The 15,246-nt window shown below is 52.9% G+C and overlaps 2 protein-coding genes across 3 annotated transcripts in view; one reads left to right on the forward strand and one right to left on the reverse strand.

Moving 5' to 3' along the window:
* The window catches only part of MKS1 (MKS transition zone complex subunit 1), an 18,298-nt gene extending 11,881 nt beyond the window's left edge, over positions 1 to 6,417 (forward strand). The window contains exons 9-18 of one of the 2 annotated variants that reach the window (XM_007124308.4): positions 334 to 390; positions 1,461 to 1,503; positions 1,760 to 1,825; positions 3,324 to 3,394; positions 3,746 to 3,815; positions 3,915 to 4,022; positions 4,702 to 4,835; positions 5,345 to 5,427; positions 5,514 to 5,611; positions 5,719 to 6,417. In XM_007124308.4, coding sequence (XP_007124370.1) covers positions 334 to 390; positions 1,461 to 1,503; positions 1,760 to 1,825; positions 3,324 to 3,394; positions 3,746 to 3,815; positions 3,915 to 4,022; positions 4,702 to 4,835; positions 5,345 to 5,427; positions 5,514 to 5,611; positions 5,719 to 5,810 — 822 coding nt within the window. In that variant the 3' untranslated portion in view covers positions 5,811 to 6,417. The remainder of the gene's footprint in view (positions 1 to 333; positions 391 to 1,460; positions 1,504 to 1,759; positions 1,826 to 3,323; positions 3,395 to 3,745; positions 3,816 to 3,914; positions 4,023 to 4,701; positions 4,836 to 5,344; positions 5,428 to 5,513; positions 5,612 to 5,718) is intronic. The other variant, XM_024127937.3, reaches the window with a different exon arrangement.
* Positions 6,418 to 6,674: 257 nt separating this feature from the next.
* The window catches only part of EPX (eosinophil peroxidase), an 18,917-nt gene continuing 10,345 nt past the window's right edge, over positions 6,675 to 15,246 (reverse strand). Inside the window, exons 7-13 of the mRNA XM_007124307.3 lie at positions 13,693 to 14,011; positions 12,041 to 12,201; positions 11,434 to 11,689; positions 10,841 to 11,011; positions 8,208 to 8,445; positions 7,429 to 7,641; positions 6,675 to 7,117 (exon numbers count right to left, since the gene is read on the reverse strand). Of these exons, the coding sequence (XP_007124369.2) occupies positions 7,440 to 7,641; positions 8,208 to 8,445; positions 10,841 to 11,011; positions 11,434 to 11,689; positions 12,041 to 12,201; positions 13,693 to 14,011 (1,347 nt within the window). The 3' untranslated portion in view covers positions 6,675 to 7,117; positions 7,429 to 7,439. The remainder of the gene's footprint in view (positions 7,118 to 7,428; positions 7,642 to 8,207; positions 8,446 to 10,840; positions 11,012 to 11,433; positions 11,690 to 12,040; positions 12,202 to 13,692; positions 14,012 to 15,246) is intronic.

Here is a 15,246-nt window from a genome sequence, read left to right on the forward strand (position 1 = left end):
TGAGCCTGCGCGTCCGGAGCCTGTGCTCCGCAACGGGAGAGGCCACAGCAGTGAGAGGCCCGCGTACCGAAAAAAAAAAGAAAAAAAAAAAAAAAAAAAGAAGAAGCTGAGCAGTCTGCTCAAGGTCACGTAAGTGCGAGAGCCAGGTTGGTCCCAGACCAGTGGACTCCAGAGCCTCTGTGCTTCACTGTCAGATGTCAGTGTCTGGGATGCTTAGGCCTCCAGCTTTCTGTGGCATTTCCCACTCCTGCTGCTTTTCTCCCTCCCATGCAGACCTGAGCCCTGGTCTAGCTGGGGTCGCACCTTGAGTTTCAGTGTGGTTTGTTTCCTCAGCTCTATGGCCGGCACAAGGAGTATCTCAGCAGCCTCGTGGGCACTGACTTTGAGACGGTGAGTAGCTGGGTTTCCTGCAGCTCCGCCAGCTGGGTTTCTGTAGCCAGAGCGTTCTGACTGCAGCTGTGTGACAGTTCTCTCCTCAAGGTCCCAAAGACATACTCTTCAGTGGAAAAAAGTAAAAAATAACATTTAGAGTATAGTCCTTGTTATGTTTTAGAAGCATTGCATATTGATATAGAACTGTTAATGCATCGGAAAAGGTCTCAAAGGGCACACACCCTATGGGTGGCTTTCTCTGGGGAGGGGGTGGGATTGGGAAATGGTAGATGGCTATTGGGTGGTGAGGGGGACACGTCAGGAATGTTTACTTTTTATTCTCTAAACTTAGGTGGTTTTGAATTTTTATCAGTGGGAGTGCGTTCATGTATTACTTTGTAATTAATTTTCTAAATAAATATAAAGATGAAAAGTGTCTTCCTCACTCTTCATGTAGATATTTTTCCTAATGCCCCATAGAGAGGGAGGGGTGTCATTTCTGATTGTCCAATAGTTTGGCTCTTAAAACAAAACAACAGAGTTTAAGTCCCTAATTCTGTGGTCCTATTGTTTGTCTTCTCTTATTCCAGGAGTTCCATTTCTAGGTCTGGAAACAAGGAGAGAGTTACCTGGTGGTCTCCCTCTCTCTCTCTACAAAATTAACTTTCACGATTTTTGTGTTGTATTAGCAACAGATTTTCGGTGTTAAAAAGTTAGATAAGATAGATACACAAATAGTTTAAAAAGGAAACTTCCTAGTTTCTTGACCTCCCTCTAGAGGGAGCAGGGGTCTCTAGCCTCTTGCTGTACGGCAGCAGGCAGCTGTGGATGCTTCTCTTGGCCATTCTTGTAAATTCCCCACACTGTGTTGCCTTCCCCACCATTTAAATTAGGTGCTTTTCCCCTTACATTACACACCTTTAGAAATGAAGGAAACAGATTCGTGGCAGGTGGGGAGGAAGCAGGATTAGTCACACACCTGGATCTGACGTCCAGCGTCAGGTCCTCTGGGGATTTACGGGCAGGCTGGAGGAGAGGTGTCGCTTCCCTCAGACCTCCTGATCTGTCCCCACTTCTCTCTACCTCAGACGGTACCAGGTGCCCTCCGGCTGTTTGTAAATGGAGAGGTAGGTAAGTGTCTTACCAGACAGAAGTCCTTGACGCTTGGCAAGTGCCAGATTTAGCTGTGGAGTAATCCTCCCCGCCCTAGTAGAGCCCTTGGGTTGTCCACAGCACTCGGGAGACTCAGGCATGTGTCTTTCCTGGAAACACAGAGAGTTCCCGGCCCTTGAGGGACTTGTTTCCACACATGGGTAGTCCCTTTAGGACTGGGGCGGGTGTTAAGGGTGATAGGAGGATAAGCTGAAACAGTTTCCTGTTTTCTTAGTTTCAGCCCAAGGCTATGAGTTTGACAATCTTTACGTCCACTTCTTCGTGGAATTGCCAACTACTAGTAAGTAATATTCATAAGTCTCTCTTTTTACCCATTCGGACAGTTTTCCAGAGGCATTCGGTCAGACTTCCTTCCCCACCCCTCCACTGAGATTGTTACTGTTCTTTTCAAGGTCGTAGATCACTTCCAAGATGTGAAAACCCGCGGTGACATCTCTGCCTTTACCCTACTTGGCCTCTCAGAAGCATTCATCACAGCTCACCTTCCTCACTGAAACTCTCCTCTTGGCTTCTGGCTCTGTGCTCCTCTCTTCTCTCTCATTGGTAGCTCAGCGGCCTTCTTGGCTGTTTCCTCATCTTCTGTTGATCTAAAACTATTAGAGTATATCCAAGGCTGGGCCTGGCCTTCTGTTACTCTCTCTCCACGGTCTTTCTAGGTGGCCTCCTACATCCTGTGGCTTCAGTACTGTTTGTATGTCTCAGACTCCCAGATTTCTCTCTCTAGCCTTAGCCTCTCGCCTGAACTCCAGACTCATGTCCACTTACCTCTTTGTCGTTCCTGTTTAACAAGACCAAAGGCTTCTTGATTTCCCCTCTTGCCTCAAACCTGCCCTCACGGTCTTGCCCATCTTAGCAGAATGGCAATGTCATCTACTTAGTCTCTGATTCCAGAAACCTAAGAGGCATCCTTGATTCCTCACTTTCTCTAGCTCCCTACCGCCATTCATTCTATCAGCAGTTCTTGTCAGTTCTGTCTCCAAAAGATGTCCTGAATCCTCTGTTCTCTCGAGGGCCCTGGGCCAAGCCACCGTCATCTCTTGCTTAGGCCAAAGCATTAGGTTTCTAATTTGTCCTCTCGCTTCCTGTCTTGCTCCCTCTTACGTTTCATTTGCCACGTACACCGCAGCCTAACTGAGCCTTTAAAATGTAAACCAGTTGTGTCTCTTTTGAACTTAAAGCCCCAACAGCTTCCCTTCCCACTTAGAGCAAAATCCAAACTCCATTCCCTGAACGAGCTGGCCCCTGCCTATCCCTCCCTTACAACACTGCAGTTGTAATTTCTGTTCTTGAACAGGCCAAGTTCATTCCCACCTTAGGGCTTTTTCGGGGCCATTTCCTTTGTCTGAAAGCTTTTGTGCCCTATCTCTGCATGACTGGTGCTGCTTTAGTTTAGGTCTCAGCCTAAGTGTCACCTCTGGGTGGTGTTCCCTCACCACCCCGTCTAAATGAGCCTCCAAGCCACTCAGTCCCTTCACCCTGTTTTATTTTTACTTTAGCATTTATTACTACTTGATAGTCTTTTGTTGGTTGCTTTGTTGTCTGTTCCCCCCTCCCACCCCCAACTAGAATGGTAGCCCCATGAGAGACAGGAAGCTTTTCCATCTGGTCACCAAGATGTCCCCAGTGATCGGTCATAGCACATAGCAGACACACAGTGAATGCGAAATGAATGATGGATTGCATGAATGAGTGAGTGAATGGAGAAAGGAACTTTGTCTTTTTCTCAACTGCTTGCCTTCCTCCCCGTTGACTTACTATATGTGGTCTTTGGTTTTCAGGCTGGTCAAGCCCAGCATTCCAGCAGCTCTCAGGAATAACACAGACCTGTGCCACCAAGTCCCTGGGAATGGTAGGGCAATGAGAGGCGGGCACCTAGAAGGGAACAGGACTGCTCGGGGGAAGGCATCTGAAGATTATCAGGCTAACGGCCTGGGGAAGATTCCAGAGCTGGGTCCGGCCCTTCGCCGTGGGCTCTGCAGGGATGCCTGGTCCAAGGGTTCTCTCTGCCTTTCTGAGAGGGGTAGCAGCTCGGGTTTGGGTGTCCCTTCACCTCTCAGCCTTTTATTTCCTACCTGGGGTGATAGTTTTTCTTCTTCCCTTGGGACGGTGACCTTGTCATTGGCTACAGGGAAAGCAAATTCCAAGTGAGCCCTTGTCCACCCCATGACACTGAGTATAAAATAACATTCCTCTTTTTTAGGATAATGTGGCTTACTTCTCCTACCCGTTCACGTTTGAGGCCTCCTTCCTGCACGAGGATGAATCTGCCGGTGAGTGGCCCGGCAGGTGCTCGGCCTTGGGGCTCCTCAGACAGGCCCTCTCCTGGGGAAGGCCTCCCATGACCTGGCCGCTTCTGCCCCTTGCTGCAGGTGCTCTCCCGGCATGGCCTGTGCTCTACTGCGAGGTCCTCTCGCTGGACTTCTGGCAGAGGTATCGCGTGGAAGGCTACGGGGCTGTGATGCTGCCTGCCACCCCAGGTGACCTCTCATCCCTGCCCCTCCTGTGGCCCGTGTGCCCTCGCTCCTAGAAACAAGACTAACACTTCAGAAGATTCGCCCACTTCCTGTGAGGAGTGGGGATGATTGGGAATTAGAAGCACTTAACTTGCAAGATTCCTTGCTCCTTTTGAGGAAATTTTCCCCCTCTGTTAGAGACAACTGGGTGAAATGACAGCTAACTGGGAGGTTGAGCAGCTCTGGGCCCTGCGTCCGGCTCCTCTGATCCGACTCGTGGCCTTGAGGGAGCAGCCACGTGGCAAGATGGGCTCTCGGTGGATGTGTATTGGGTGGATCAGCGTTCCTTTTGAAATAATAGCCGCTGTCTTCTATTGTGCGCCAGGCAGTGCGCTAGGTGCTTCTCGTGTAATTCTCCCCACCACTCTGTGAGGCGTAGGCGTTGTTATTAGACGAGGAGAGTGGGGCTCAGCGAGGTTGAGAAACTTGTCCTGGTGCCCGGGTAATAACTGGCAGAGCTGAGATCTGAATTTGCATCTGCTTGACTTTCAAGTGGGCACCCTAAACCACGCTGATGACCTTCACCAGAGGTCAGGCCATCACCAGACCAGGTGTTTTGGCGGTGGCAAGGCCCGTGTCATTGCCGGGAAGTCAGCAAGGGACCACGTGCCGTTTCCGGCCCCATTCTCGTCTTCCTGCACAGGCTCATACACCCTGACAGTCTCTACATGGAGACCCCTGGAGCTGGGCCCGGTGGCTGAGCTGAGGAGGTTTTTCATTGGTGGCTCTCTGGAACTGGAGGACCTCTCCTACGTGCGGATGCCAGGAACCTTCAAGGTGACTTTTGTCTTTGGGGAGACTTCATGCTGGAAACTTACGTCCCTATCTCTTCTGGAGTAGGTGGAATCTGGGTTAAGCCCTCTTAATTGTTCATTGCCTCATTATCGCTTAGTCCCTTCCTTCCTGTGGCTTAAGCGGGAAGTCTCGGCCACGTCTCGCACCAGGTACAAACATCACTGCTATGCTAGGAGAGCTCTGGAAAATAGTACACTGAGAGGTTTCCCCTGGTCCCTGTCGGAATAACTGGCCCCTCCTTCCAGCCCATCCCTGAGTCCTCAGGAATCAGAGGATTGGCAGGCAGCTTGTAAGACTGCTGGTTCTCGAACGAGGTTGGAATGTTCCTTGATTTACAGTTGGGAGGTGATGGAATCTGGGTGTTGGGATGAAGTTCCCCCAGCAGAACCGTTCTCCCCAAGAACGGGAATAAGAATGGGAGTGAGGCCACTGTGGTGCCTGGGTAGACGTCTAGGAACCAACAGAAACCTGACGTTAACCGGATGCCGCAGGGGGAGCGTCTGAGCCGCTTTGGACTCCGCACAGAGACCACAGGCAGTGTCACCTTCCGCCTGCACTGTCTGCAGCAGTCCAGGTGAGTGGCCCTGGCCCTCCGCCTTGGGGCTCCTGATCCTGAGGGCTGCAAGAGCGGCCATGGCCACGTGGCGGGCTCCCCCGCAGGGCCTTCATGGAGTCCAGGTCTGTCCGGAAGAGGATGAGGAGTGTGTTGGACCGTCTGGAGGGATTCAGCCAGCAAAGTTCCATTCACAATGTGCTAGGTAGGCTTCCCCCGACCCAATTCCAGCCACACCCGCCTCCAGCATCCACGTGGGCCCCATTTCCCCCACACCATGGCAGCTGACTCCTGTGTCTGCTTCCCTCACAGAAGCCTTCCGTCGAGCCCGGCGCCGCATGCAGGAGGCCCGCGAGAGCCTTCCCCAGGACCTCGTGAGCCCCTCGGGAACCATGGTCTCCTAGCTCGCTGCAGCCCTGGCCTGCCGTGCCCGAGGACAAGACGAGTGATATCCAAGGCCTGGGCCCTCTTCGTCTTCCTGATTGGAGACCTCTCTGACCTGCTGAGAACCGGAAGAGCTGAGAATCCTGGGCTGGCCCCCCTGCCCGGTCTTCAGCTGCCGGGTGGCAACAAAGCCAAAGACCCTGTGGCCCCCATATGGTCCCTGTGTTCATATGTCAGCCACTGCAGGTGACCATCGCAACAAGACGGGCTTTTTGGTTTGAGGCCAGTTTGGGGGGGAAGCCCAAAGTTAGTTCTGTCCTCGACACAGCCTCCTTTCCGGCCCGTCTCACGGTCTCGGTGGCAGAGAGCAGCAGTGCCTCCTGCTGCACACCTGCTTTACACACGGAGGCCTGAGACAGGAGGCAGGCGAGAGGGAGCTTACGCTCCTGGCCCGGGAGCGCAGCCTCCTCTTCCCAGGGCAGCCGCCCCTTCCTGCTGGGGGCTTGTTTCTGTAGTAAATGAAGGCCGGAGGCAGTGCCCAGTCCTTTCTGCTAGCTAGCTGTCATCTTTTGTTGGGTTTTTTGTACATAAAAACTTTTTATACTGACTGACGTTCTGTCGGCTGGTTTTCTGCTCGGGTCGCTTTCATGGCCAAGGTATTCTCCTTAATGTCGGGGCCCCTAACGCTGCTGCCCTTCCCTGCCTTGTCCTACTCCACAGGGTTTCTTTCGATGCTCTAAACTCAGCCCCCAGGAGAGGCTTTAAGGTTAGTGCCAGCTGTGTCTTAGCAGCACTCCTCTTAAACATCTGGAGCAAAGCATGGGACTGAGGTCCAGCCCCCGCCCTCCCCGCCCCCCGCCAAGCCCAATACGGAAACCAGCTTCTGCCCTCAGGGGTGCTTTATTGGTAGAAGCAGAGTGTGCTGTGCACCCTGCAGGCTCCAGAGAAAGACCATGGGGTGGCTGGAGGCTGGGACTCTGTGGCCTCCCAGTCATAGGCAGGGGTCAGGGACAGGGTGGGAAATAGATGAAAGTGTCTGGATTTGAAGATGATGAAGATGACTCTTCTTGCCTGGGCCTCAGGACCCCCTTGCTTGGCTCACGAGCCCTTGCACCTGGAGCTGACATGTGAAGAGGCTCGCATGGCAGGAGGGTTCATTGCTGCTGGGAGCCCTGGCCGTCACTCCCAGCCAGAGAACCAGCTCTGAGCTATAGCCAGCAAAAGCATCAGCAGGAAGCAGTTGCTCCAGGGGAGGAGGGAGCCTTGTGGTCTTCCCCAGGTTTCCTGGTCTCCAAGGTCTCCGAGGTCGGAGGCTTGGGATGGACTCCTGCGGAAGCAGCACAAGTGGGCAAGTGAGGAACTTGCTGCCTGTCCAGAGATTGAGCTGTTCTTAGGGTGTTGATGACCAAGCTGAGGCTAGTTGGATACTTCCCAATTGCCCCTCAAAGTCCTGGGCCCTGGGATTAACTATCAACCCAGAGGCTAGCATACTGGGAAGCCACTGTGAAAGCGTGATCTGTTGCTAGACACAAGTTCTGTTGTTTCCGCTTAGGGGCCTGAGAGGACTCGGATGTCCTGTCCAGGGAAGGATGTGAGGGCCTGGCCCAGCCCAGGGCTGTTGGAGGAGGTCCCCCTTACCTGCAGAAGCCTCATCTGCCTCTCCAGGCTGACAGGTTCAGGCTGGGGATGCAGGTGCAGGGCACAAAGCCCTGGGGGTAGATGTTGGCCCTGAAGATGTCCCTCGGAACGGTGGTGATACCAGTGTTGTCACACACAATTCGAGACAAGGAAACGTGGCTCAGGGCCGTGCGCTGTCTCTTGGTGAAAACACCCTGTTTCTGCCACCAGAACCTGCCAAGACAGTGGAGAGATGTGGGTGAAGTTTGGCAGGGATGAACAGGAATGAGCACCTGCTGTGTGTGAGGTACTTTACATACATTATTTCATTCAATTCTCCAAAATCCCCGCAAAATAGGTATGATTCCCATTTTATAAAGGAAGAAGCAAGTTCAGCAGTCTGGTAAATTGCCCGGCATTAATTGCACAGTAATTTAAGTAGCCAGGACTGGATTTGAACCCAGGTAAATGCCAAATCCAAATAAAAAGTCAAGTCTTAAACCACAAGCTTATTGGAGGGAAACCAGATTTAGCTTTTGTGCCCATGTTTTCTGGGATCCTTAAGCCTGGAACAGTGAGGCTGAGAAGTCTCTCTCGTGCGTTAAAGGTGCCTCCAACTCAGGCAAGTGCTCTCTCTGCCTCTTACCAAGCTCTCCAGGGAGGAGCTCCTGGTCTCAGATCCTGTGTACTTGGAAGAGATGAAGCTAAAAAGAGTACTTTCTCTCATTGCTGAGTCTTGAAATTCTAGTGCTTTTCTGCCCTGCCTCTGGGGCTGGTCCCTTTTGGGTAGGGGCACTTACCTGTCTCCATTTCGGGCTCTTCTGAACTGGTTCTCAAAAAGACAAGCCAGAAGAGGCCCCACTCGGGCCCCTGGCAAAAGAGGCTCTGCGATGGCCCCAATCCAGATGTCAATGTTGTCAGGTGTTCCGTAGAGATTCAGGAACTTCCTTGCCAAGCCCTGGTTTTTCAGAACCTGGCTAAGCTGTGCCAGATTCCGGGGCTGGGAGAGCCTGCAGAAGCGCCTCCAAGCATTGTACCCTGTAGGGAAAGGGGACAGGAGCAGTTTAGTCTTACCCCCTGCGGATTCCCATTAGCCTCTGCTCGCCGCAGTTTCTCCTGAGGGAGCTCTGTGGTCAGGCAATATTGTGCAGAACAAAATCCCTGCTGGCAGAAGAGGCCTTGAACCTTCCAAAGACCAAACCGCTGCCCTCTTAATTTTCAGTGCGAGCAGACAACCATGCTTTGTGCACACACTGAGGAGTGTGTCCTAATGTAAGAAGCTGTCGTAACCCAACACTCACAATCACAATGATATTCTCGTGGCATTAATCAGGCACAAGTAAGACATTACCTAGAACAGAAAAGACTCTCAGACTGGTAGAATGCCCGAATGAATAAATGAGTGAATGAACCAAGAAATGAAGAACATGGATAAAATTTATCTACTCAGAAGAGGACCACATGCTATATGATTCCATTTATATGAAAGGTCCAGTATAGGCAAATACGTAGAGATAGAAGATTAGTAATTGTCAGGGGCTGGAGTGGGGATGGGCAGTGACTATTATTACTAGGTTTCTTTCGTGAGTGATGAAAATGTTCTGATATCAGATATGATGCACAACTCTAAATATACTAAAATCATTGAATTATATACTTTACGTTGGTAAATTTTGTGATATGTTAATTATATCTCAATATTATTTAAAATATTAAAAACTTTAACTAAAATTAAAAAATTTTTTTCACCTACTCAGAAACTAACAAAGACCATACTGATTTCTCAGCCATCAGGATCCCACACCAGGACAAGTCACGTGATATGATGGGGACCGTTAAGATAGGAGGAAGCTAGCTTTGCCATGACTCAAAGAAACAGCAGCCCAACGCTGTCCAGTGAACTACAACTCCCAAACACCACGCCCCAAGCTGAACAAAGGAAAACCATATAATGTTTCACCATTACTGAGCACTGCTGTGTGGATATCTCTCAGGATCCTCACATTTTTGTGAGGTACTTTGTAATCCCAATGTTATCAATGGATATTCGCTGAGCTTGAGCAACTGTGACTTTTCCAAGGTCACCCCACCATTAAGTGGAGTTCAAACCAGCCCTTCCAATTCCAAATCTGGGAAGGGATTGGAGGAGACTGCAAGAGCTGGGATCAGTACACTATTTCTGGGACAGTTTAGAGGGTACAGAAACTCACCGTGTGGCAACTTGGGCAGCTAGCAATATCAGATCTCCAGCAGGGGGCACCCACAACTAGCTGTCAGGAGCACCCAAGCGTAGGGAAGGAAGGACACTCAGGTTCTTGAGTGCCTGCTGTGTGCCAGCCAGGGGCTGTGTTGGGTGCAGTAGAAATTGCCCACCCTTTATTATTCACGGCCCAAAATTAGCAGAGGCAGATGGGGCTTCGGGTTGTATTTAGACAGGGAAGTAGGAGATGAGGAGAGGGAGAGATGAGTGAGGCTGTGGCCAAAGCCTTCCCCTAACATCGTGGATTGAACAGGGGGACGAAAGGAGAAATTTTGAAACTGATTCGAATTTTACTACCTCCTAGTTATGTGGGCTTGGGCCAATGACTAGATGTCTCTGAGTTTATTTCCTCATTTATAAAAACGTCTGTCACAGCTGCTTTTCAAGGTCATTGGGAGGACTAAAAGAGTTAATACCCATTAAAGGTCCTAGCAAAGTGCCTAATTTTTCTTATTTCCTGGGATAAAGTCTTTCTGTGGCCTCACCAAACAACCAAGGCAGTCTTACTTTTACTCCACCCGTTCCCTGCCTCTCAGGCTCTTTGCCCAATTAGAGCCAAGAGCCAGTTTCTATATCCCTGGAACTGCCTCCCTGGATCTTGCCAGGGTGGTGGGGCATGGAGCAGCTCTTCCCTGCCTTTTTTTTTTTTTTTTTTTTTTTTTTTTTTTTTTCGGTACGCGGGCCTCTCACTGTTGTGGCCTCTCCCGTCGCGGAGCACAGGCTCCGGACGCGCAGGCTCAGCGGCCATGGCTCACGGGCCCAGCCGCTCCGCGGCACTTGGGATCTTCCCGGACCGGGGCACGAACCCGTGTCCCCTGCATCGGCAGGCGGACTCTCAGCCACTGCGCCACCAGGGAAGCCCTTCCCTGCCTTTTAAAGCCACCGTTTTTCTCTACTTGGAAAGTCCTGATCTCCTTTGTTCAGCTCCTGCGTCCAAGTCCTGGTCCTGTTGTGACCCTAAAGCCAGAGACCTTATGGAGGATGGAGAAGATGTGGCAGAACAGCAGCAAGGAGGTCTCAGGGATGCTTTGTTGCATCAGCCTCAGCACATCCTGTAGACGGTCCCAGTCAGAAAGGAGGCGCCAAGGGTCTTCTCTGAACCCTGCCCCCAGCCAACCATCACCAGCAACCCTGCTCTGGGGAAGCCTGGGAAGGGGCGGGCAGCCCCCTCACCTGGGAGGCCATGGTCCCGGCTGCGTTGCATGTTGAGAGCTGCCAGGTCCAGCCCGATCCTTCTCACTTGCTGAAACAGCCGGTCCCGGAGCTCATCCACTAACATGGAATCTTGATGGTTCAGCTTGGCAGGGGTGGCCATGAGGCCTCGGAGGATGGGGTCGATGCCGCCTGGTGGCAGGGAATATTAGCAGCACGGATTGGACCAGCCTTTTGGAAGCCCCTAGGGTCATCACATGATGCCAAGCTAGCTCAGAGCTGGACAAGCCAGTCACTTACATTCTATAATGTTTGTATCCGGAAACAGTGGCCTGGGTGGACGTGAAAGGAGCTGGAGCCGGCAAGAAAAGCAGTCACCCCCACTTCTCTGAGAAGGCGTGGAAGGCAAGCTCCTTTCGGGACCACAACCACCAGTCTCCTCCCCTTGTAGAAATCCTCTAATCCCGGAGGGGATGGGAGGCCCGTGACTGAGGGTCTTGGTGGCACCCGCCTTGTTTTCACTCGCTTGGGGAGATGATTAGCGGTAGCCTGGCCTCCGGCACTAAGCTGGGCCCCACCCCCTCGCCCTGTCTGCCTCTGGAAAACCTGGTCACCTTCGTGCACGACTCGCCAGCTGGCGAAGAAGGCGGAGCTGAGTGGGACCTGCGAGTGGGGTGCTGAGGCCTGGTACTGGCTGTCCAGGCGGAACATGAAGGGCTGGATCATGGTGTGGCCGAAGCGGAAGGCCAGGGTGAAGACGTTGGCCACACTGGGGTCTACGTTGGAGCAGTACCCCTCGTAGGGCCCCAGGGTTTTCCTGGCCCTGGCCTTGCCCAGAACCAAGGGCAGAAAGTCCCGGTAGGTGATGATCTGGAAGAAAAGATGGAGGAGGAACGTTACCTTAATGGCCACCCACCCCAGTCCCCTGCCTTTGGACCGACCTTTTGCTTTTCGAAGGGCTGCTCAGACATATTCTTTACTGGCAGTATGTCAAATGCGGCGATGTTAATCTCCCATTGTCTGATGGAGATACCGAGGCCCAGAGAGGCTGGGTGACATGAACGGGGTCCCAGAGAGAGTTAGCGGCAGTGTTGGGGATACAGGTCAGATCTCAGGAACACTCCCAATCACCCAGACCTAGTTGACTTGAGGCACATCCCCCAGGATGGCTTCTCACGCCAGATTGCCTTCTAAGGGATGCTGGGACCCAGGGCCCCCTACCTGGACCATGGCCCCCACGATCTTCCGAGCCTCCTGGTACAGCTGGTCACTGGTCCACCGAGGATTCAGGTGTCTCAGCTCAGTTGCCAGCCGGTTGTGCTCTCGCACAAAGAGGGTGTGCAAGGCTGCCAGTTTCGGGGTTTCAGTTGACCGCCTGTCACCTTGAAAACCCCAAGTTCAGAGTCACCGTCGTCCTTCCCAGAGCAATGTCTTTCTGCTAAGGCAGACAGAGCTCTGGGGACCAGAAAGAGGTGGTGGGACTTTGTGACCTGGGCCAAATTCCTGGCCCTCACTGGACCTCCATCTCCTCAGCTGTGCTGTGAGGCTCCACTGACAAACACAACGGGCCAGGAGTGGGAGGACAGTGGAGTCTCGGGTCCCTAAGTTACTGGAATGAGTTTGCGTGAGGTGGCACAGGGCAGCTGCTGGTCTTGGGCAGGAGCCCTTTTGCCGAGTGATTCTGCTCTGCAGGATCACCAGATCCACAGCTGGTGGAGGGTCCCGGGTGACTCTAGGAACCTGTCCTGTGGGTTGCACCCCTCTGCACGTTTTCTTCCGGGGGCTGGACCTCTCCCCAGCTTTGGGCTTGGTGTCATGCTGCTCTCCCCAGGGAGCCCCATGGAAGGAGAAAGAAGGAAGGTTGGGCAGAGCTGTTCCTGTAGCCAGACCTTCTCCTAGAGGCCGGGAAGGAAAGTACGTTCCTGAAGGTGGCCTTACACACAGTCATTTGCTGGCTTTGAACTAAGCCCTTGTATGTGGTCTTATTCAATCTACTCTTAAGTAAACCTCTGGTGAAGGCGCATGCCGCTCTTGCCAGGAGCAAAGAAACATACAATCCTTAGAAAAGGGGCTGGAGCTGACTCCCTGCAAGGGAGGTGGGGGATCGGAGTGCAAAGAGCCCAGACCTGGCCACTACACTGACTTCAGTCCTCACTGTGGACTCTGCCATCTGACACTCTGCTCTGGAGCGCATTCGTTATCTTCCCTGAGTGTCTCATCTGCAAAACGAGGGTGCTAATAATGCTCTCCTTTCAGGGCTGCTGTAAGGATTAGAGACGGCACATTTAAATATATTAAATAACCAGAAGCAATGACCATCGTTATGATAACCAGCATGGGGGGCAGGGACAAAGACCCCCCCAGGAGAGTTCAGATTATGCAACCAGAAGAAGGTACCAGGTGACAGTGCCTAGCAAGAGCAGTGGGGAAACTGAAGATTCTAAGGGAATTTAGCCCAGAGAAGAAAAAAATGTTAGGTGGAAGTGAAAGCTACTTTCAGGTTATTAAAGAGGCTATCACTGTGTGAAAGATAGAGCTTTTTCTCCGAGGTTCTAGAAGCATGATGAAGAGCAACAGATGGGCATTGGATCAAAATGGGGGGGGGAGGGGCTTTCTGCAGTCAGTGCCGCCCGAGATGAACAGCAGACGGGGTGAGCCCCTTGTCACCGAAGAGAGTCAAGTGGTGATCTCCGGCCACACGCCGGGTTCACCAAGGGACTCCTTCCAGCTTACTGATTCCGGGATGATTATGCACAGATCTGTGTGCCTAATATTGAGGTCTGAAGCCATGCACCCCCATGGAGTCCCACGGGGCCTTCCCAACCCGAAACCCAGGGACTGGCTGTTTCCTCCTTCCGTCCCCTCAGTCTGACCTGCCAGGAAGCAGGGGATGCTCGCGGTGCGGTTGGTGAGGAGGCAGGGGTCATCGTGCAGGTTGTCGAAGGGCAGCAGGGCCCGGCCGTTGTCATGGAAGCGGGTGTTGACGGCCAGCAGCCCCAGCTGGTTGGTCAGGTTGCGCAGCCTCGTGGCCAAGGGGTCCTCGCTGCCGTACACCATGCTGGCGTCCACGAAGGAGGTGAGCGCGTTGATCTGGTTGCGGACTTTGTTCTTGTTTTGGGGGCACGAGGGTGCCGAGCGGAAGAAGGGGATGCAGTCACGCTGGTTCGTGATGCGGGGGTCATTGGGCGGGATCTGAGGTGGAAGAGGAGCCAGTGACACTGGGGCCCCTCCCGAGCAGGCTCACTCCCCCTGGTCATCCCCCACCTGCTTCCAAACCTTGCTCAAAACTCCCTTTTTCCAGGAAGCCCTCCTTGACTCATCCAGACTCACGCTGCTCACCAGGTCATCTGAGCACCCTTAGCACGTTGTGTCATAGAGGCATGAAAGGTTAGAAATGGACGAGGCCTTAGATCTCATTTTACAGGTGGGGAAACGGAGGCTCAGAGAGGGGAAGTGACAACTCGTTAGCGGGAGAGGAGGGATTAGAACCTAGTTCTCCGGACATGAGGCTTGTGCTCCTTTCATTCCATTCAATTCCACAGACATTTCCTAAGCCCCTTTCTGTGCCGGGTGCCTCGGAGACTGTGAAGGTCGAGGAAACCCAGGACAGGTTGCAGGAAGCTGGCAATTCAGTGAAAACAGACCTGCACATGGAGTAACGTAACTCTAAACTGAGGTGGCATTTGCTATGCTTGGTTTAAAAGTCAAGAGCTAGGGAGACCTTCAAGACGGCAGAGGAGTAAGACGTGGAGATCACCTTCCCACAAATACATCAGAAATACATCTACATGCGGAACAACTCCTACGGAACACCTACTGAACGCTGGCAGAAGACCTCAGACCTCCCAAAAGGCAAGAAACTCCCCACGTACCTGGGTAGGGCAAAAGAAAAAAGAAAAAACAGAGACAAAAGAATAGGGACGGGACCTGCACCAGTGGGAGGGAGCTGTGAAGGAGGAAAGGTTTCCACACACTAGGAAGCCCCTTCGGCTCAGGCTTTGGAGGTCAGATCGCAGGGAGAGGACTCGGGGTGGCTGCGTGAGCACAGCCTGAAGGGGGCTAGTGCGGCACAGCTAGCCGGGAGGGAGTCCGGGAAAAGGTCTGGAGCTGCCGAAGAGGCAAGAGACTTTTTCTTGCCGCTTTGTTTCCTGATGCCCGAGGAGAGGAGATTCAGAGCGCCGCTTAAAGGAGCTCCAGAGACGGGCGCGAGCGGCGGCTATCAGCGCGGACCCCAGAGACGGGCATGGGACGCTAGGGCTGCTGCTGCCGCCACCAAGAAGCCTGTGTGCGAGCACAGGTCACTCTCCACACCTCCCCTCCCGGGAGCCTGTGCAGCCCGCCACCGCCAGGGTCCCATGATCCAGGGACAACTTCCCCGGGAGAACGCATGGTGCACCTCAGGCTGGTGCAATGTCACGCTGGCCTCT

Source organism: Physeter macrocephalus, chromosome 14 (genome assembly GCF_002837175.3).
Source record: "Physeter macrocephalus isolate SW-GA chromosome 14, ASM283717v5, whole genome shotgun sequence".
NCBI classification, from domain to species: domain Eukaryota; kingdom Metazoa; phylum Chordata; class Mammalia; order Artiodactyla; family Physeteridae; genus Physeter; species Physeter macrocephalus.